This window comes from Enhydra lutris, unplaced genomic scaffold, assembly GCF_002288905.1.
Source record: "Enhydra lutris kenyoni isolate GAN:26980312 unplaced genomic scaffold, ASM228890v2 scaffoldscaffold9, whole genome shotgun sequence".
Taxonomy (NCBI): domain Eukaryota; kingdom Metazoa; phylum Chordata; class Mammalia; order Carnivora; family Mustelidae; genus Enhydra; species Enhydra lutris.
Window position 1 is genome coordinate 475,820 of NW_019154093.1, and position 23,182 is coordinate 499,001.

Below are 23,182 nucleotides of genomic sequence, written 5' to 3' on the forward strand. Positions count from 1 at the left end.
GGGGCTCGATCCCAGGACCCTGGGATCATGACCTGAGCCAAAGGCAGAGGCTTTAATCCACTGAGCCACCCAGGCGCCCCTGCAATAGTCTTTTTGACATGTTTCTTTTTTCCATCCTATCCTGTATACCATGGCAGACTACTTTTTCTAAATTATCATTTTGTACCCATCATGTTTCCTGCTCAGGAATCTTTGTTGCTTTTTGTTCCTTAGGGATTGAATCCCAAACTCATTAGCTTAGCATTTAAAACCTGCTCTGGTCAGCCCCTTCTCTGTCTTTCCAGTTCTGTCTTTTAGCTAGTCTTATGAAAAAAGCTTTGGTTCCAGCCAAACTATCTCCTTGTAGATCTTCTTCAAATATTTACTGCCATGCCTTTGCTCACACTGTTTCTTTGACAAATTTGCCTTACTCCTTCCATCTGCTTATTCAGACCTTTCTCTTCCTTCAGTGTTCACTTTCTCTTGGCCTTTATGGCTACTTGAGTTCTTACTGATTATACCTGCCTCCAAACTCCTATAGTATAATAGGACATAGCAGTTATTTATAATGACTTGTAATTTGTGTGTCTATATCCCTTATCTATAAGTAGTTGGTAAGCTGTTTGAGGTTAGGGATGAGTTTTTACTTCTGTGTTCGCAGCACATAGCAGGTGCTCTCCGCATGTGTTTTTTGAGATGCAGAATGAGTAAGCTTAGTAAAAATAGCCTATAATAGTTTTCAGGTTCTCAAAGATTTTAAATCTCATTACAGTGTAAAGGAAAATGATTCTGTAGTTTTCCGGGACACTATGAACTCAGTGTGGATGAATATTTTTTAATATTTTAACATAAAACAATCTCTTTTGGGGTTCAGTCTGAGTCTAAAGTTATTTATTCTGCTTTTAGATTCTCCAGGGAACCAAAATTCTCAATTGCAATTCCCTCTGAGATTACCTTACAAGGTAAATGACATACAGTTCCCAAGTTTGTCAGAATGAAAGAAGGAAAATTCAGACTCGGTCTATGGCATTAATGAGGGATTTGAGTTAGCAAAGAACAAATTTATTAAGGAAGAGCCTGTTTTATAGTAATTTTCCTAGTTAGAAATCTTTAGGGGGAATAATTTTGTTTTTAATGGGAATTAAAACCAAATGATTCAGGGTTAATATGAAATTTCAAGTCCTTGTTTATTTCCGTAGCGCCAGCAGAAACTTCAGAAAGAACGCCTCATGAATGACTTCTCTGCAGCCTTAAATAATTTCCAGGTTGTGCAGAGAAGGGTATCTGAAAAGGAAAAGGAGAGCATTGCCAGAGCAAGAGCTGGATCTCGTCTCTCGGTGAGTTGATTCTGCAAAGAAGACCTTTGCAATTGCAGGATGTTCTTTCCCACCTTGTTGGGTTGGTTTTTTTTCCCCTCCTATTTCTGACCATTTTGACCCTTAGCTTTTGTTGTTATCTGCCCCCCTTAATAATAATAAATATGGTCATTAGCTCTTGTGAAAATACCAGATTGGCACAACTGAAATAAAAAATATGTATGCAGGGTACCTGCCTGGTTCAGTTGGTAGAGCATGTGATTCTTGATCTCAGGGTCGTAAGTTCAAGCCCCACATTGGGTGAGGAGCCTACTTAAAAAAAATTTTTTTTAATAAAAATAAATTTTAAAAATATGTATGCCTGTGGTCTAAGACTAGAAAAGAATATGCACAAAGATCTGGAAAAGTGACAATTATGTGTAATTTCTTTTCTGTTATTTTGTCTTATATTAAAAATTTTAAAAAAAGAAACAATGAATCTATTTCCTAGAATAGGGCAGGCTAGATTATTTGCATTAGACCTCTCTGTGAAACAAATTAACAAATATTAAATTTTAACAACCCAACTTCTCAAAAGTATCAAAGAGCTATGAAAATATTAAGGTCAAAATCTAAGAGAAGATGAGAACCCATAGAGAGGTAAGCTGAGCACTGAAACTGCTTGTGCATGGAGTACATTTACTGAGGGCAAACTTGAACTTCAGTTTTGATGTCCTTATGGTATGAGGGGGAAGAAAAGCCCAGAGTCAACACAAAGTGGGAAATCTCAAAGAAGATGCTCCTCCAATCAAACTAGACCCCGAAAGACTATATCCTTCGGGTATGGGTAAACCAAAAGTAAACCCTTCTTTCCTACAAAAAGATTGCATTAGCACTGAACTGAGTAGGAGGTAGAGGACAGCAGGAGAGAGGGGAAATCCCGACACTAACTTGTATCACAGAGGAACTTTGGGGCAAATTTACTGCCCAAATTCATACTACATTAATGATCCAAAAGCATCAAGCTAGGTGCCAGACAGAAGCAAATACAAATAAATCCTCTCTGGTTAGACACATTTATCCTAGCCCTGAAAGAATACCCTCAAACAATTTATGAAGTGTTATGAGCAGTACAGGGTTAAAAATACCCAAGTAGGGGCTCCTGGGTGGCTCAGTGGGTTAAGCCTCTGCCTTTGGCTCAGGTCATGATCTCAGAGTCCTGGGATCGAACCCCGCATCGGGTTCTCTGCTCAGCGGGGAGCCTGCTTCCCCTCTTTCTCTGCCTGCCTCTCTGCCTACTTGTAATCTCTGTCAAATAAATAAATAAAATCTTTAAAAAAAAATAGCCAAGTACACAAAGAAACAAATAACTCTTAAGGAAGAGCAAATAGAAACAACAGTGAGGTGAAATGGACCTACCTCATGTATTAGAATTATAAGACAACTGTCCTTATTTTATTTAAAGAAAATCTTGAAAACATCTGCAGGAAGCAGGAAGCTACAAAAAAAACTTTGGAAAAGAGTCACAATACTTTCTAGAATTGAAAAATATAATATGGAAACTAAAAACGTAATAGGTAGGTGATTTAACTAGAAAATAGAAAATATTTTATATCTCACGATATTATGTATCAACATGTAAGACAGGGTTAAGAAGTTCAATAGGAAGAAAGCTTATGAGAAAGGGAGAATGAAGAGAAAGGATCTGACCTAGTTTTTATTGGAGTTTCAGGATAAGAGTGGAGCAAACATAGAATAGAGGGGAATGACTGGTAATATTTTAGAACTTATGAGAGGCACTCATTTGCAGTTTCAAGAAGCCCAACAAATCCCAAAAAGAATAAATAAAAGACTCTTATCTAGATACATCAGAGAGAAAGTTCAGAACACCAAAGACAAAGAGAAAATCATAAAAATAGCCAGGGAAACAAGATACTACCTTCAGAGACACAGTAGTTGGATTGGCAATTGACTTCTCAGCAGCAACAGGGGAAATCAGTCAAGGGCCATCTGTAATATTCTAATAACTGCCTACCTGGGAATCTAAACCCAGTGAAAGAAGATATACGGAATGAGAATTAAAGACATTTTCAGTCAAAAGTGAGTTAGTTGTCAGCACACCTTACTTAAGAACATTCTAGAAAATGTACTTCAGGCAGAAGGAAGATGATCCCAGATGGGAAGTCTGAAAAGCAGAAAAGAATGAAGAGCAAAGAAGGTGGTAAATATGTGAAAAAATAAACTACAAACAGGGAGAAGATACTGTTATATGTATAATTAGCAAGGGACTAGTAACCAGAATAGATACAGAACATATAAAGAATTCCTGTGAATCATTATGAAAAATACACAACCCAATAGAACATGAGTTTCTCAGACTTTTTGATCTCAGGACCCTGTTACACTTAAAATTATTAGAGACCCCAGTGAGCTTTTTATTTGTATGAATGGTATATATTGATATATGTTAGAAATTAAAACTGTGAGGTTTTAAAAATATTTATTCATTTATAAATAATAACCCAATATATAGTAATATAAATATAAATGACATTTTAATTAAAAATAACTTCTTTTCCAAAACAAAAAAGAAATTAGTGGGAAGAGTGGCATTGTTTTCATTTTTGCAAATCTTTTTAATATTTGGCTTAACAGAAGGAAGCTGGATTTTCACATCTGCTTCTGTATTCAGTCTGTTGTGATAAGTTGTTTTGGTTGAGGTATCTGAAGAAAATCAGCCTTACAGGGATATGCAATTAGAAAAGGAAAGAGTATTTTAATTAATCTTTCAGATCATTGTTGATATTATTCTTTGATATACATCAAAACTTGACAGAAGTTAGTGGAATTGTGGAGTCTAAAACTGTATTAATGACTTTTTCAGACTCTGCTACATCCAAATCTGTTGGTCTTATGTTTTGATTGGATCTTTTTTCCATGTATGATTTTTATATCATATATTTATCTTTCGGAAAATATTGATTTCCTGAGTTATGCAGGTCTTCCAAATGTTGATATATTTCATTATACAATATCAAAAGGTAATGTAGTATCTTTAGTTTTATCAGAAAAGTCTTTAGATATTTTAAGGGGGGTTGTGAATCTTTTAAGTTCACAAGTGGTGCCACCCAGGTGCCCCTTATTTTTTATTTTTATTTTTTAAAGATTTTATTCATTTATTTGAGAGGGAGAGAGAGAGAGAGAGCAAATGAGAACAAGCAGGGGAGGGGCAAAGGGAGAGGGAGAAGCAGACTTCCTTGCTGAGCAGGGAGCCCCACTTAGGGCTCAATCCCAGGACCCCAGGGTCATGACCTCAACCAAAGGCAGACACTTAACCAACTGAGCCATCCAGGCACCCTGAAAGCTAGATTTTTATCACTGGCAACATACACTGTCCATTGTTTTCCTTGATGTGACAGGCTTACACTGTTTATCTTCAAGAGCTTATCTGCCAGGGGTGCCTGTGTGGCTCAGTCTGTTAAGCGTCTATCTTTAGCTCAGGTCCTGATCCCGGGGTCCTGGGATTGAGCCCCCGACCGGGCTCCCTGCTCAGCAGGGAGTCTGCTTCTCCCTCTGCCTTCTACTCCCTCTTCTTTTACTCTCTCTCTATCTCTCTCTCAAATAAATAAATAAAATCTTTAAAAAAAAAGTAGGCTTACATGGAGCCCAATTGGGGGGCTTGACCTCACAACTCTGAGATCAAGTTCTGAGCTGAGATCAAGAGTTGGATACTCAGTGGTCTGAGCCCCCTGTGTTTTTGCTCCATGAGTATAAACATCAGCACAGTGAAAATGGCAAGTAACATCTTTGTATTATTTTGAATAATCGTCAAACAAATGGAAAAGTGCCCAACTTCTTTAATCACCAGGAAACGGCAAATTGAAACCACAGTGAGGTAGTATTTCATGTCCAGATGTGGGGCAAAAATGTAAAATTCTGTGAACACTGAAGGTGATTGTTATAGATATGATGCAACAGAAACTTTCTTACCTGGCCAGTTAGAGTATGAATTGGGACAACCACTGGAAGACATTTTGCCTGTGAACTTCTGAACATATCAGTTCTACCCTGGAGAAAACTGGAAATGTTTGTATCAGGATATATGTATAAGAATGTTTATAGCAGGGTGCCCGGGTGGCTCAGTGGTTAAGCCTCTCCCTTCAGCTCAGGTCATGGTCTCAGGGTCCTGGGATCGAGGCCCACATTGGACTCTCTGCTCAGCAAGGAGCCTGCTTCCCTCCTTCTCTCTGCCTGCCTCTCTGCCTACTCATGATCTCTCTCTCCCTCTGTCAAATAAATAAATAAATAAATAATCTAAACAAACAAACAAAAAAGAATGTTTATAGCAGAGGTGCCTGGGTGGCTCAGTGGGTTAAGCTGTTGCCTTTGGCTCAGGTCATGATCTCAGGGACCTGGCATCGAGGGCCCCATCGGGCTCTCTGCTCAGCAGAGATTCTCTCCCTCTGCCTGCCTCTCTGCCTACAGAGACAGAGAGTGATCTCTCTCTCTCTGTCAAATAAATAAATAAAATCTTTAAAACAAAATGTTTATAGCAGCATTATTTGTTGGAAACATCTGAATGTCTGTTGGTAGTTGAATAGGTAAATGCATTATGGTATATTCACATAATATCATACAGCAGAGAGAATTAATGAACAACAGTTACATTCAGCATCAGGGATGGATCTGGCACAATCTGGCATGATCCAATGAAAGCACGGAAGAGTACAAACAGTGTAATTCCGTTCATGTGAGGTAAAATGATATTAAATAAGGTAAAATATTAAATGATATTAAATAAGCAGGTAAAATAATATTAAATAAGGATACATGTCTATATTGAAAATACGAGAAAATGATCATTGGAAAGTCAGGATAGTGGTTACTTTAAGGTCAAGGGGGGGTGTGTTGTAATTGGAGAAGGGGATAGAGGTAGGCTGGAGGGCGCTACCTGTGTTCTGTTTCTTGAAAAAGTAAAAATTTCAAACAACAACAGTACAACAAAAAAACTTCACAGCGTTCCTCTGGGTGGGTAGAACTTTGACATTTTCCTCATTTTGCTTGTTCTATTAATTACTGCCATTATAAAAAGGGAAAGACGTTTTTTAATGGGAATCGATTGCTCTTTTAACATTTTTTCTTAACTTTTTTTAATACACGCATTAAACTGATTTTTTGAAATGAGTCTGTCGCTTTAGTGCCTGATGTGCCATACATGTCCGTTTTTTTTAAATCTTTACATGTTCTGAAGATTTGTTTCCCTGCAGGTTTTCCACTTGTTCCCTTATTCTGCCTCCCTGCAGATTGTAAATAGGTTATCACTATGACTGTTGTTTACTCCTCTCTCCAACCCATGTTCCTCCACCCTATTCAGTAAGGTTACCATTCTGAGCCCAGATTTGCTTTAAACTACTTCACACCCATTTTATAGTCGAGACAGATTGCCAGAGCCCTGTGTCGTCTTACAGATCCCGTTGGAGCCAAGGGATGTTGCTTCTTTATACTGTAGCGACAGGAAGCCATTGTTTTGTGTGTCTGTCTGTGACATGTTTCTGGATAACAGCAGCAATAATGCCATCTGCTTTCTAGGCGGAGGAGAGGCAAAGAGAGGAACAGCTCGTCTCATTTGATGGGTAAGGAGTTATCCATCCAACCCGCTGGCTTGTTGAGATGGGATTCTGTACTTTCTACTTAATTCTAATTTTAAACATCAGTGTGGAGAAGAAGGAAAAATAAAGGCAGACCTGGGGTGGGTGACTTATAATCTACCAAGTAAAATAAAACAGTCAAAACCTTGTGCTTTTCCAAGATCTTTGAATTAGAGAAGAGACAATTTCAAGGTAAATAAAAAAGCCAGAGAAATCCCTGATGTCTTTGTGTTGGGGAGAGGGCTTGGCTCGCTAGGAATAAGTACGAATCTATGAATCTACAGATTAGGACTTTATCTCTAATACAGATTTAAGTTTTTCTAAGTTCTTGGGTGTCCGTTTACCCATTTGTAAAACAGAGGCAACTCATTCTTTTAGGAGTAGTACAAGAAAAAGCAGACAATTTGCATCTGAAAGACATCTTCTTTCTTCACTTCTCCACACTGAGTTAACTGATTCCATAGAAATGTGTTGGTGTTATTAATTCAGAACTTAGAATGCTTTATTATAGTTATGTATCTCTCTGTGAGCATCTCAAAGGGGTGCCTGATGGGCTCTACCCTACTCCATTTTGTGTCTCCAACGTGTGGAAGAAACTCTTTAAATGCTGTGAAGATGATGTCTGATTTATGCATACTGTTGGAAAAATGCTTAATACTGGAGTTTCAAAATGTTTTATGTCTAGCATCATATGTAGTATGCCTTTCTTCTAAACGTGGTACCTGAAAAGAAGAGTTACAGCATTTCACTAGCTTTTTTACTTTAGTTTTCTCTTAAGAGGCATTTAACCCAGGAGCTCCTGGGTGGCTCCGGTGGTTAAGCATCTGCCTTTGACTCAGGTCCTGACCCAGGGTCCTAGAATGGGGCTTCCCGGGGCAGGCTCCCTGCTCAGCGGGGAGTCTGCTTCTCCCTCTTGCTCTGACCCTTCTCCTGCTCATGCTCTTGCACTCTCTCTCTTTCTCTCTTAAATGAATAAATAAAAAAAACCTTAAAAGTACTTTTTTTTTTAAAGATTTTATTTATTTATTTGACAGACAGAGATCACAAGTAGGCAGAGAGGCAGGCAGAGAGAGAGAGGAGGAAGCAGGCTCCCTGCCGAGCAGAGAGCCCGATGTGGGGCTCGATCCCAGGACTCTGGGATCATGACCTGAGCCGAAGGCAGAGGCTTTAACCCACTGAGCCACCCAGGTGCCCCTTAAAAGTACTTTTGTATAAAAGAGGCATTTAACCCAAAATATAATCTCAAGGAATGTTCTGAAAACCAGAAGATGTGATTCTGTTAGATTAATTGGAGAAGCACTGACAGGTCACTTAGCTTGCTTTCCTCCACCCACTTAGTACCCAAGAGACCAACACAGCTTACTCTCTGAGAGTGCTCTAGAAGAGGATGGGTCAGTGTGCTTCATTGACTTGAAGTCTCTGTCTGCTTTCCTTGTCTGACAAGCCCTAGCAGGATTGCAGAGTGTACCCCTAACTAGAAACCAGCAAGGAGGCCCATCCGTTATAGCCCTACTTCATCTCAGTTTTGCCCAGGGAAGTTGAGACTTTGTTTTCTCGTGGTATTATCAACTCTTTGCCTCCAGATATGAAGAATGTGGCCCTTAAGGACTTTGTATCGATGCCAGAGGTGTTGGAGCCCTGGTAATGGCCTTGGATAGGCTCTGCTGGTAGTAGAAATGTTGTGGGTGTCTTGTGCACACCTTAGAGGGGAGGAATTAACTAGTGTGCTTGTCTCCTTGCAGCCATGAGGAGTGGAACCAGATGCAAAGCCAGGAGGATGAGGTGGCCATCACCGAACAGGATCTGGAACTTATTAAAGAGAGAGAAACAGCAATTCGGCAGCTGGAGGTAAGAGCCAGGTCGTGTCTTTTGTTTGACTCAATGTATCTGCCACTCTAGTCCACCTGGATTTTCTCTCAGCCATTAGGAAAAAGTATGAGATGGGTCCTTATGTGATTTTCATATTATGTCTCAAAGTAATCATGGTGAATTTGAACTACTTTTATGATGGTATTAGTCATGGTGCCCAAGAAGATTCAGATCCTTTCCTCCATTACTATATCTTACATGGTCTCTGGGAGAATAGGGATGAAGAACAGAGCAAGGTAAACAAATATTTTATTCCTCATTAAGGCTCAGTCAGTTGGGCATCTGCCTTTGGCTCAGGTCATGATCCCAGGGTCCACAGCAGGTTCCCTGCTTAGCGGGGAGCCTGCTTCTCCTCCTCTCTCTCTGCCCCTCCCCTGCACTCATGCTCTCTCTCCCACTCTCTCTCTCTCTCTCTCTTTGCCCCCAGACTTTGCCCCCAGACCTCAATGCCAACTTCTAGATCGGGTGGGATTCTGTGGAGAGAGCCCCTTTGGGGCGCCTGGGTGGCCCAGTTGGTTAAATGTCTGCCTTCAGCTCAGGTCATGATCCTAGGGTCCTGGGATCAAGCCCCATGGCAGGCTTCCTGCTCAGTGGGGAGTCTGCTTCTCCCTCTGCCCTGTGTCCCCACCCCAACCCACCCCACCCCCACTCATGCTCTCATTTCTCTCTTTCAAATAATAAAAGAAGAAGAAGAGAGAGCGCCCCTTTGCTTAGTACCTCAGAATAAAAGCAGGCCAAAAAGTTTGCTTAAGGGGCGCCTGGGTGGCTGAGTGGGTTAAAGCCTCTGCCTTCGGCTCAGGTCATGATCCCAGGGTCCTGGGATCGAGCCCCGCATCGGGCTCTCTGCTCAGCGGGGAGCCTGCTTCCTCCTCTCTCTCTCTCTCTCTCTCTCTCTGCTTGCCTCTCTGCCTACTTGTGATCTCTGTCTGTCAAATAAATAAATAAAATCTTAAAAAAAAAAAAAAAGTTTGCTTAATTTTTGTGCATCCCAAAGTCTAATCCCAGGTTGTGGATATGACTTCACTACAGGGAAACAGGAGCAGTTTTTGAGGTGGGGGTTGAGGTAAAGGTCTCGAGACCTTTCTTACCTGATTTTCCAACTTTAACTTTACATAATGACCAGCATATTCTAAACCTGAGTAGTTTTCTCCTCCATGCAGCCAGAAGACTGCCATCCCTGGGGGGGCAGTGAGGAGGGTGGGGTTGTAGAGAAAGAAACTTGGAGCTCCTCCATGACCTTCGTCTGTGGCAGTGGCTCTGAACTCTAACGCATTCAGGATAGAGACCATCAGTGTCTATGTTTAGATGGAACAATTCATCCTCAAATTTGATGATTTTATTGCCTTCAAAGATACCATATCTTTCTTTTTCACTTACTGCAACTAACCATCGACTTGGTTCTCTAACATTAAAATTCTGTTCTAGCAGAGAGCAGAGTGAAACACAGAGCTAAGGAAAGGATTCTCTCCATAGAATCCCACCCGATCTAGAAGTTGGCATTGAGGTCTGGGGGCAAAGTCTTTTTTTCCCTTTTTTAAAGGTTTTATTTATTTACCTGAGAGAGTGAGAGAGAGAGAGCGTGGGAAAGAGAGAGCATGAGTGCTCTTAGCTCCTTAGCCCAGGAACATAATGGGCGCATCAGAAATTCAGCATTAAGTCGAAATGGTTAGCTGGGACTGGATTTTCATATCCAGTCATTTCCTACATCTAATATACAAGCCCTGTTCTAATGGAAGAACAACATACTGTTGTGTCTCCTTGACTCTCACATTGTGCATCTGACATTTCTGGCTACCAAATGTGTGGGCCTTTTCCACATCAAGCAATCCTTTGACACCAGCGAGGTGTTTTATAACTTAACCCAATTTAGATACTGTCTACCTGGAATTAGCTTCAGATCCCACAGGTTAAGGGCTCAGTCCCACAAGACTGTACCCTCCCCCCAACTTGGGAAGCCCGCTAAGTCTAGGTTGTTACCTACACTTCTGACTGACAGGCTATCAATTGGAGGTTTCCATGACCCCCTCACTGGATTTGATTAATTTGCTAGAGCAACTCAGAACTTAGGAAAACAGTTTATGTACTAGGTTACTGGTTTATTATAAAAGGATACAACTCAAGAACAGCCAGATGGAAGAGATACACAGAGCAAAGTATGTGGGAAGGGGTGTGGACCTTCCATGCCCTCTCCACCTGTACCACTCTCCTCGACCTCCATGTTCACCAGCCCGAAAGCGCTCTCAGTCCTGTCATTTAGGAGTTTTATGGAGGCTTCATTATGTAGACACGATTGATTAAATCATTGGCTCTGGACGGTTGATTCAGCCTCCAGCCCTCTGATAACAAGGTTGGTTTCCCCTGGCAACCAGCCCCCATCCTGAGGGGTTGTTCTTTAAGCTCAGGTGTGGTTGAAAGGAGTTTGTTATAAGTAACAAAAGCTAAATTTCTCTCTTCACCACTTAGGAAATTTCGAGCATTTTAGGAGCTCTACTCTAGGAATGGGATGAAGACTAAATATATATTTCTTATAAATCACAGTTTCACACTCATGTTATAATCAAGCTAAGCTATTTGCCCTTTAACTCAATTAACTTTTTGTTTATTTGGCTTCTCTTTCGCTTTAAGGTACAACTCAAGTCTTGCTGCTTCTGCAGGCCTTCCTCTGCACACCATTTACTAGTCACTTCCTCTGTAATGACTTTTCTTACTTATCTTGCTGTGTGCTCATCCCGCCCCCGTTAGCTAGTAAGCCTTTTTGTATCCACAGCAACTAGCAGACTGTCCCAACTACAGAAGACTCTTAGCAAGTAATTAAGGTTTTGATGTGCTGGTAAGAACTAGTCTTGCCAAGCTATGATTCGGAAGTCATGGCTTTCAAGGCATTGTTTCTGACTGTAGCGTTCTGAGAGGCAGTGTATTGTAATCCAGAGAGCATGGGCTTCGGAGCTATTCTGGCTGCAATGCTTAGTTTCCTAATGGACCAGCTTTGTAACTGGACAGTTAAATAACCTCTCTGAGCCTTATTATCCTCAGAGATACTTGACTTCATGGAGTGACTGAATGATTAATATAAATATCAAAGAGGCATAGTAACATTATAAAAACATCATGAACTTTTATTTTTTTTTTAATTTTTTAAAAGATTTTATTTATTTATTTGACAGAGAGAGAGAGATCACAAGTAGGCAGAGAGGCCGACAGAGAGAGAAGGGGAAGCAGGCTCCCTGCTGAGCAGAATGCCGGATGCGGGACTTGATCCCAGGACCCTGAGATCATGACCCGAGCCGAAGGCAGAGGCTTAACCCACTGAGCCACCCAGGCGCCCCATCATGAACTTTTAATTCTCAGCTCTGCCACTTGCTAGCTTTGAGACCTTGGGACAAGTCATCAAACCTTCCTGAGCCCCAGTCTTCTCTTCTGTATGATGGGGATGATACATGTCTCATTGTATTGTCATGAGAACCAACGAAATAATGATTAATCATAGCTGACACATGAAGTGCTTATTACACAGTTCCAAGAACTTTACATATATCAACTTACTTAGTGCTTCTGCACTTTAGTATGAGGTGGGTACTATCATTGTCCACATTTCAGAGGCAACAGGCCAGAGGGGTTCTTTTTTTGTTTGTTTGGTTTTTTGTTTGTTTATTTGACAGACAGAGATCACAAGTAGGCAGAGAGGCAGGCAGAGAGAGAGGGGGAAGCAGGCTCTCCAATGAGCAGAGAGCCCAACATGGGGCTCGATCCCAGGACCCTGGGATCATGACCTGAGCCGAAGGTAGAGGTTTAACCCACTGAGCCACCCAGGTGCCCCAGGCCAAAGGGGTTCTTAACCTACAATGGTACAACAAGACTGTGGAGGATTAACCTCACACAGCAAGACTATCCTCTCTAGCTGACTCTCAGGCTCCAAGAGTCTGTTTAATTACCTACTTGGTATAGTTCTTGGCACATAGTAGGCATTTAGTAGATATTAGTTAACTTTATTTTCATTTTCAGTTTATGGAGAAAGCATGATTTATAAGCCTTAGAAACACACGTGTTATGTTTACAGCCAAAATTTTAGCTAAGTAGAGGGATCGTCTAACATGTTGCTTTATATTTGTTATTTTTTTGTGTTCCCTAGGCTGACATTTTGGATGTCAATCAAATATTTAAAGATTTGGCCATGATGATCCACGATCAAGGGGATCTAATTGGTATGTATCATTGATACCGTAAACCTCGAGGTGAGTTGATAGCAATACTTCTGTGTGAACAAGTCAGTAAGACATATCTGAAGAAATTAGACATTTAAAAATTATTAAATTCTTTTTTTAGCCCCCTTTTTATATTGTCAAATGTAAAAACTGAAATGAGACCTCTGTGATTGCTCAGCTCCCTTGCCATTAGCCTCCTGCTAAGTCTTTGGCTGTTGAGGGAAATAGCTGTTGGCTTCCCAGCTTTTATCTCCAGAAACTTACCCAATTTGGGGATTAGTAACCTCCTTTTTTAAGCTTTTTATCTGGAAATGATTTCAAGTTTAGAAAGGTTGCAAAAATAAAAAGACTACAAGGAATTCCTTTGTAACCTTTACACAGATTTACCTCTTGTTAACATTCTACCCCATTTGCTTTAGACTTGCTCCCTTTCTCTCTAAATATACGTGTGTATGCATAATTTTTTCTGACCCATTTATGGATAAGTTGCATACTTCACAGCACTTTGCTACTAAAATAGTTCAGTGCTTATTTCCAAAGAATAGAGTTATTGTCTTACCCAGTTAGTAACTTTGGATTCCATGGCTGGATAGTTGGAATGGTGGTAGTAAAACAAGGGCCAGCATCATCAAGAGTGTGTTTAATTTGCAATCTTGAAACATCTGATTTGGTAAAAACATCCACTGCCCTCCTTTTTTTTTTTTTTTTTTTTTGCAGATAGCATAGAAGCCAATGTGGAAAGCTCAGAGGTACATGTAGAGAGAGCAACTGATCAGTTACAGCGAGCTGCTTACTATCAGGTAAGAGCACGTACCCAGGAAAGTCACTGGGCTGCTGACTTCACGAGCCATCACAGCTCATTGACACACTGAGAACAGCTGCAGCCTTTGGCTTAGGTTTAAGCTGGAGGCCGATGGTCGCAGTTGCTGTGGTGGTCCATTTGTAATATTTTCCTCTGTAGAGAAATCTACAAAAAGACATCAGTCCTTGAATAAACTAATACAGAAGCCTTTTAGCTACAAAGCTAACCCCATTAGCATGCTACCTAAATCTGGTATAAAGCTAATTTTATATTATGAACAGCTAAAATTTGTTTCAATTAGTATAGTAATAGGTACAAAGTAAGACTTTGTGGATACTTTATGTTGACTGTGGCCACAGAGGATGGACATAAAATCAGTTCTAACTGCTAGTTGTGAATAAAGAGGGGTTTCTCATTTTTCTATGAATAAATGGGAGTTAATTGTTCTACTTTGTATGAAGTGATTTTTTTTTTACATATTAGCTGAAATGCTGGTTTTGTGACTTTTACCTGAGTCTTTATCTCAAGTGTACAAATACTGTAAATGAGGTCCTTTTCATTTCCTCTCCATTTGGTGCTGTATGATTTTTTAGGTGTAAACAGCATTTCAGTCATTTTCCATGTTCCTAGGATAGTTGTATTTTACCTGGAAATGTTCTTAAAGAAATTTGTATTTAATAATAGTGTTTCCTTTTAAAAACTGAGTGATGATGTTAGTGTCAGACAGTAAAGGAAATATGAAGTAAATTATATGCATCCACTCAATATTATGTGGGAATTAAAAGAGATGTTTATAATAACAACAATTTTATGCTAAAATAGTAATTGAGAAAAATGTCAAACATCATACAGTGTGATCCCAGTTCTGTCAGATAACAATATGCATAGATAAAAGATCATGAGAAAATACAATAAAAATGTCAGCAATTTTATCTGTAGGTAATTATTTTCTTTGTATTTTTTAAGATGAACACAGAATTTTATAATTGGTATAAAACCTTTATTAAAATACATATGCACAATGGGGTGCCTGGATGGCTCAGTGGGTTAAAGCCTCTGCCTTTGGCTCGGGTCATGATCCCGGGGTCCTGGGATCGAGCCCCACATCGGGCCCTCTGCCTGGCGGGGAGCCTGCTTCCTCCTCTCTCTCTGCCTGCCTCTCTGCCTACTTGTGATCTCTGTCAAATAAATAAAATCTTAAAAAAAAAAAACCACATATGCACAAATAACTTATTTTATTACAAATAATGCCTAGCAGCATAGGTATAAACAATCCCTTTGCAGAAATGTATTAGGGGATCTGGAATTAAAACTGGCACTACTGCCTTGTGCTGATAACTGGTGAGATTTGGGGAAGGTCTCTGAATATTCGTGCACAGATAGAGTTAATGCTGGATTATGAGGAGGCAGATTTATGAAGCACTCTTGGAGTCTCAGCAAAAATTTTACTTGTCTCATGAGTGTCTTCTTTGTATATTTTTCTCCCCAGAAAAAATCTCGCAAGAAGATCTGTATCCTGGTGCTTGTCCTGTCTGTGATTATCGTAATCTTGGTACTTATTATCTGGCGAATTTATAAATGAAGTGATTGCCTCCGAGCCGCCTTCTGCTGAGCTGTTTTCAAGGGCACCTGCTTCCTGGAGTCTTGCCAGAACAAACTGGTCACAAGAAGAGAGCATACACCAGAATGTCCTATAATAATTTAGTTAGAAAATAACTACTAACTAGTCCTTTGGAATTAGTGACCCGTGGAGACAGTATTTATCAATTCATGTATACATTTTATTGATTTCTCAAATTAGTAATTAATTTATGTGGATTTTGCTTTCTGTTGTATTCTGATTGCCCTTCATCTCCAAGTGTTTACTGAAAATTCCATTCTAGATATTCTTGTTTTGACAGGTGACACTACAGTCTTGTAATGTTGTCATTTTATGTGTATACTAGATGCACCTTTTCTAGCCGCTGAGATAGAATTACTTTCCGACAGCCAGCACATTTGTCAGAAACCATATAATAAGCTGATACTTTTTATTATTTAACATTTTAATTTGAATTTCGAAGAAGCCTATTCTCTATCTGCTTTGAAAGATTTTGGCAACGTACTTAACGAGAAAGTAAAAAAAAAGGCACATTTAATCCCAAATAAAAGTATCTATTTGAGCTGGCCAGTCGTCAAGGTACCCATTAACGGGGTTTGAATTTTACCTTATTATCTGCTAGTGTCATCCATGGCCGTTCATCTGCACACACACTAAACCATCTTGTTCACTTTTTTAAGAGGTTAATTTAATTTAACATTATGCTCTCTGGGGTCCCTCTCCCCCTGTCTGTATAGAAAGGGAGAATTAGACAAAGCATGCTTTTGGAAAGCAAATAGGAACTGTTTGGAATGATTTAAACTTTTTGTTATTGTTCACTTGTGGTTCTGCATTCCTGGTGAATGATGAATATTGCTGTCAAAAGGCTGCTCCTTCCCCATAAGGGTTGCTGGGCATTTGATGGCAGGAAGATTTTAAAAGCTAGACTGAAGTTGGTTTAAAATTTAGTTCTGTGAACCTGTGATAAAGCGAAGAAAAGGTTCATTTTTGTAAATACTGATGGTTTGGAATAGTGATGTTAGACTTATCCTAATTTATGAACAAGAGATTAATCTCCGTGCATAGTTTTAGACAAAAAAAATGTTTCAATAAAAGATTGCTGTCTTGTAATAGAAATGTTGTCCACTTCCCTTTTTCACACAGGTCTAGAGCCGTTAAAGGGAATATAATTTCTGTAGGCTCACACATAAGTGTGAATTGGGCCAATGATTTCAGTTCATCCTTTAATGAATTAGAAGACTGGGCTACCCTGGATATATTTATGTTCATTTCTTCCACTCTGTTTAGTGTCAATCTCCTTTTTACCAAACTAATGTGAATAGTAGGGAAACAAGGGCCCAAATGCCCAAGTTTCTTTGTACTCTTGCACCATTCCACTCCTTAATACAAATAAACATTTTAAAAGCTTTTGTAGTAAGTTTTTATGAGTTAACTTGTGGTAGCTATTAGGTAATTTGCTGTCCTGAGAAAAATTGAACCTGGCAAGAAGACTGGAGGTCAGTTGATTGGTTTGGGGGTGGAATAAGGGCTGCTGCTGCCCTCTCCTTGAAAAACAGGATGACACCCAATTGGGGTGTCACAGTGGCCCAAGCAGCAGCTTCAGGGCTCATTCCTCGGTTCCACAATCATGGCCCCTTCAGCTCCAAAATTACAGCTGGACTTGGGTACATCATTTGTAACGTTTCAGACAAAAAATTCCTGATTGTGAAAAATGGTTTCCGTTTGGGTTAAATGAAGCTATTCATAGTTCTGTTCTATAATACTGTATAATCCAGTGGTGGTGGTGGTAATAGTGGTTGTGGGTAGCAAATTTGACCTTGGCTTAGAATTCGAATGGCCTGGAGTTTAGGGTAGTTGCCATGAGGTTCTGCTAGATGATCTTAATAAACCTGTTCACAGAATCCTCCTTATCTGTGCTTTGTTTGTCTTTGGGGGGAAGGGTCACCATGGTCGAGGACAGTGGTTTTTAACCATGGCTTCACATTAGAAACTAAAAAAATACTGATACCTCGGTGCCCCGCCACAAGATTTTAATTCAATTAGTCTGGAGTATACACTGGGCATTTAAAAGCTCTAGATAATTCTCAGGTATAACCATGGTTGAGAGCCATTAGTTTGGAGGTCAAAAGCCAGACCGGAGCACAGAAGGCTAAAGAATCTTGGCTCTGCCATTAACTTGCCATAGGTATTTGGGTAAGTCATTTAACCTATAGGCCCTAAGTTTTCCCAGTAACTCTCTTCTAGCTATAACATTTTTTTTAAGATTTTATTTATTTATTTGACAGAGAGATCACAAGTAGGCTGAGAGACATGCAGAGAGAGGGGAGGCAGGCTCCCCGCTGAGCAGAAATCCCGACGTGGGGCTCAATTCCAGGACCCTGAGATCACGACCTGAGGTGGAGGCAGAGACTTAACCCACTGAGCCACCCAGGGACTCCTCTATAACATTTTCTGATTATAAGGATCCACAGGGGTTTGGTCTGAGCATACGGATTCTATTTGCCTTGGCATTTCTTTCCTTTTCTCTTCCCCTTTCTCCTTCCTTTATGGAATGTTCTGGAAGCACTAAGCAGATCTACCATTCTTTTCAAGTAAATTAAAACTATAGTATTATATAGGGTAAAGTAGAAATGTCATTGTGGGCCTTTCTTCTGGGAATGTTCTAGAACAAGAACTTGTAGCTGCTAGACTGATGCTCCCAGGGCAGGTTTTGTCTTACCTGCTAAGGGGTGGTGATACACACTGCCTTATACCATTGGGCAACAATATCAAATTGGAATTACCATTGCATCAGTGCAAAGTTAAACACCCTAAGCCGCCTCCATTTATTTTTTCAATTGAAGTATAACCGGCATACAGTATTCAGGTATACAACATAGTGATTTGATATCTATATACAATATGAAATGGTCACCACAGAAGTCCTGTCACCATCTGTCACCAGAGTTTTTCCATTATTGATGATATTACCTATGCTGTTACATAATATCCCCATGAGTTATTTTATAACTGGAAGTTTGCACCTCTGAATCCCCTTCACGTATTTTGCCTGCCGCTGACCCCTCCCCACTCTGGTAACCAGTAGTTTGTCTCCTGTATATATGAGTCTGTTTCTGTTTTATTTTCTTTGTTCATTTGTTTTGTTTTCTAGATTCCATATAAGTGAAATCATATGGCATTTGTCTTTTCTGACCTATTTTATCTAGCATAATACCCTCTAGGTCTGTCTATGTTGTTGCAAATAACAATATTTCTTTCCTTTTTATGGCTGAGAAATATTATATATATATCCCATTTTCTTCATCCATTCATCTATCTGGACACTTGGGGTGCTTCCATGCCTTGGCTATCGTAAATAATGCAGTGAACATTGGAGTGCATATGTCTTTTTGAATTAGTATTTCCATTTTCTTCAGATAAATACCCAGAAGTGGAATTGCTGGATCATGTGGTAGTTCTATTTTTTTTTTTCTATTTTCAATTTTTCAAGGAAACTCGATACTGTTTTCCATAGAGGCGGTACCAATTTACATTTCACCAACAGTGCACAAGTGTTCCCTTTTCTCCACATTCTCACCAACACTTGTTATTTCTTGTCTTTTTGATACTGGCCATTCTGACAGCTGTAAGGTGCTATCTCTTTGTGGTTTTGCTTTGTATTTCCCTGATGATGAGTGACATTGAGTATCTTTTCATGTGTCTATTGGCCATCTGGATGTCTACTCAGGTCCTCCGCCAATTTTTTAATTGAATTTTTATATTGAGTTGCATGAGTTCTTTAAGTTAACTCCTTATTGGATATATCATTAGCAAATATATTCTCTCATTCAGTAAGTTGCCTTTCCATTTTATTGATGGTTTCCTTCACTGAACAAAAGCCTTTTAGTTCGATATAGTGCCATTTGTTTATTTTTGCTTTTGTTGTCTTTGCCTGAGGAGACAGATCCAAAAAAACTATTGCTAAGGTCAGTGTCAAAAAGCTTCCTGCCTGTTTTCTTCTAGGAGTTTTATGGTTTCAGGTCTTATATTTAAGTCTTTAACCACTTTGGCTTAGTGTGTGTGGGTGTTTTGTTTTTTTTTTTTTCCAGCAACATGGACTTTTTTTTTTTTAAATATTGTAGTTTTTTTTTTTTCAGTGTTCCAAGATTCATTGTTTATGCACCGCACCCAGTGCTCCATGCGATATGTGCCCTCCTTAATACCCACCACCAGCCTTACCCAACCCCCAACCCCTCTCCCCTCCAAAACCCTCAGTTTGTTTCTCAGAGTCCACAGTCTGTAACTTAAAAGAGTGATTCAGTTTCATTGTTTTGTATGTAGCTGTCCCGTTTTGCCTACATTTATTGAAGAGACTCTTTTCCCCTCCTATATATTCTTGCCTCTTTTGTCATAGATTAATTGACCATATGAGAGTTAGTTTATCTTTGGGCTCTCTACTCTGTTACATTGATTCATGTGTCTATTTTTGTGCCAGTAACATACTGTTTCACTTACTATAGCTTTGTAGTATAGTTTGGAATCTAGGAGTATGATATTTCCAACTTTGTTCTTTTTGTTCTTAAAACTCCGTTCTTTTTTACGGGTGCCTGACTGGCTCAGTTGGTGGACTGTGTGACTCTTGACCTTGGGCTCATGAGTTTGAGCCCCATACTGAGTGTAGAGATTACTTAAAAATAAAGTCTTTTAGAAAATCCAAACAACTCCATTCTTTTTTTTTTTTAAGATTTTATTTATTTATTTATTTGACACAGAGAAAGAGATCACAATTACGCAAAGAGAGAGAGGGAAGCAAGCTCCCCGCTGAGCAGAGAGCCCAGATGTGGGGCTCAATCCCAGGACACTGAGATCATGACCTGAGCTAAAGGCAGAGGCTTAAGCCACCCAGGCGCCCCTCTTTTTTTTCCCCCTTCCTATTCAGAGGTTATCCTTAGTCACAGGATTGAAGTCTTTGCTTTTGATCGCTAAATGCAGACCAAAACCCAACTCAGATTTCATTCTATCCTATTTCCTAGGGCTAGGAATCACCCACTTCTCCCTGCTTTTCTAAACATGTTAAGTGTATCCCTAAATTTCACGGGATTTTTCAGTACTGTTTTTCAGTACTATGAAATACAACTATTTTAGACTCTCCATTTAACCGGGATATAGTGTGAAGGGTTTTGATACCCAATCCCTGATCGTACTTACAGGCCGTTTGAGTAATTCATTTTAATACTTATCCAAAATGAAATTTGATTGACAATGTGGTACTTGATTTTTAAGGGATAAACTTGAAATAATAGAATTTTTAATGTTGGACTCTGATTATGGACCAAGTTTTTACCAGCCTGTGATGAGAAAAATGATGTAGTGGGCTTTTTATTTTTATTTGAGAGAGCACAAGCAGGGGTAACTGCAGAGGGAGACGGAGAAGCAGGCTGCTTGCTGAGTAGGGAGCCCAACACAGGGCTCCAGGGGATCATGACCTGAGCTGAAGGCAAAAGCTTAGCCAACTGAGCCACCCAGGTGCCCCTGTAGTAGTGGGCTTTTTAAAGTACCATCTTTGAGTCTGAGATAATGATCTTCCACCTTTTTTTTTTTTTAAGATTTTATTCTTTTTTTTTAAAGATATTTATTTATTTATTTGACAGATAGAAATCACAAGTATGCAGAGAGGCAGGAAGAGAGAGAGGAGGAAGCAGGCTCCCTGCTGAGCAGAGAGCCCGATGCGGGGCTCGATCCCAGGACCCCGAGATCATGACCTGAGGTGGAGGTAGAGGCTTAACCCACTGAGCCACCCAGGCACCCCAACCTTCCACCTTTTTAAAAAGGATATTTCAAAACTATAAACATAGGAGGTGATGTCAGTTGGAAGTCTTCATTTTTAAATCTCCTTAGTTGACAAAAGTTGACATCCCTGTATTACTTTTTTCCCCCTGGTCCATGACATCTCTAATGTCTGTGAAACACTCGTCTAGACTAGCCCCATCACTTTACAACTGAAGAAGCTGAGGCTGGGAATGGCAGCCTAATACAGGAATTTAAAGCTACAGGAAGTGTTCTACGTGTGCATGGTCATTTGTGGGATAACATTTGAACCCTTACTACCTTACTATGCTAAATGTAAAATTTTTTGTATATTTCTTGTCACCTTTTTATGGATAAGGAAACTGAAGCATAGTAAACTGAAGCATTGTCTGCCTGTGGGCACAGAATTTAGGAATGACGGAGCCAGGATTTGATCTCAAGCACTCAGACTTAAAACCACACCTTGAGGGGCGCCTGGGTGGCTCAGTGAGTTAAGCCGCTGACTTCAGCTCAGGTCATGATCTCAGGGTCCTGGGATCGAGTCCCGCATCGGGCTCTCTGCTCAGCAGGGAGCCTGCTTCCCTCTCTCTCTCTCTCTGCCTGCCTCTCTGTCTACTTGTGATCTCTGTCAAATAAACAAATAAAATCTTAAAAAAAAAAAACACACACACCTTGAGACACTCTACACTGTCTTTTGCTCACCTCCTCTTTCATGTAGCGGTCTCTAAAAATCTGGAGTAGTGGCAATTTCTGCCCATCTTTTCTTTGGTCAGCACCTTGTGAAAAATTTTTCATTCACCACCCTGCTAAATGAAGCCTCTGCTTTGTACTATCAATTCACAGAGAAATTTTTTGTGTCTCCATTCGTTCACTCATAAATCAAAAAGGTCTTAAGAAAGTTTTCTGACATCAATATGCTCCTAATGTCTTTAGGTTCTATTCTCAAAGTTGAAGAAATCAATCTTAGTTGAGACACCAGATCCCAAGGCAGCTGGCCCATCAGTCTTTCCAATCCAGGGACTGCTGCCTTTCAGTTTGCTGATCTATACTGACATCATTGGCTCCCAAACAAAGAGCATTTTGCTTTATAAGGCCTAGGTAAATTGTCAGAAGCCAGTATGACTATCAGCTGTGTTGGAAACAAGAAACATGGCCAAGGAGTAAAGAATCATAATGGTAAGAATGTAGCTTTAGATTTCTTGGGTGTATAGTCAGCACTAGAAGGGATCAAATAATAGACCACACACAGAAGCTGAGAAATTGAAAGGCAAAGTTGACATTTGTTATCAGGTCACTGTTAGCTAGAAATGGTTTCAACACCACCTTATGCCTGAAAAGGGCATGGACACTTGAAGGCCTGGACAATCTCTGTAGATAAAAGTACATTGTTCTTTTCTGTTACACTCAAAACACTTGAGAATAATTCCTTTTCAGGAATCACGTACTCATGCTCAAAGGAGGAGCCGTAGCCTATTTCCTTGAAACTAAGTTCAGAATTTGTATTTTCCCCATCAGCCTGGTCTTTGGAATCCCATGTTTGGAAAAGAGGATATTAACAGGTCATTTGATAAGTGTTCCAGTCAGTTAGCATCCTTGCCATATAAGTTGACTGTGCTTTTGAAGGCCAGAGGAAAAGGTGATTCTCCTGCCTGCCTAAGAGTTGGTAATTTAAAAATCCAAGTTAATATTATGCTGCAGTTAAATTTTGATGCCTTGGAAATGTCAAAAGGGCAAACACCAGGCTGATGTCTGATTTAAAAATCTAAAGCACCAGCAGCAGGGAATGCAGAAAAGAAGTAACCCCACTATAGAGATAACTTGCTATGCAGGGCCTGTTTTAGGCTGAAAAATAATTTTGCAGTTGTTTTATTTAAAAATGGCCAGATAATCCTCTCCTGTTTTCTACAAAAATGAAAAAGTGTCGGGAATCAACTGTGTGCTAATAATAAATGTAATTGTACTAACATCTAAGTATGAGAGACAGTGGTGATTTAAGAGCA

The 23,182-nt window shown here is 39.8% G+C and overlaps 1 protein-coding gene across 1 annotated transcript in view; it reads left to right on the top strand.

Moving 5' to 3' along the window:
- Nucleotides 1-16,801, top strand: part of LOC111143510 (syntaxin 12) — a 38,156-nt gene extending 21,355 nt beyond the window's left edge. Inside the window, exons 4-9 of the mRNA XM_022497319.1 lie at nt 1,179-1,316; nt 6,864-6,907; nt 8,665-8,770; nt 12,921-12,993; nt 13,711-13,793; nt 15,285-16,801. Coding sequence (XP_022353027.1) covers nt 1,179-1,316; nt 6,864-6,907; nt 8,665-8,770; nt 12,921-12,993; nt 13,711-13,793; nt 15,285-15,377 — 537 coding nt within the window. The 3' untranslated portion in view covers nt 15,378-16,801. The remainder of the gene's footprint in view (nt 1-1,178; nt 1,317-6,863; nt 6,908-8,664; nt 8,771-12,920; nt 12,994-13,710; nt 13,794-15,284) is intronic.
- Nucleotides 16,802-23,182: the final 6,381 nt, after the last annotated feature.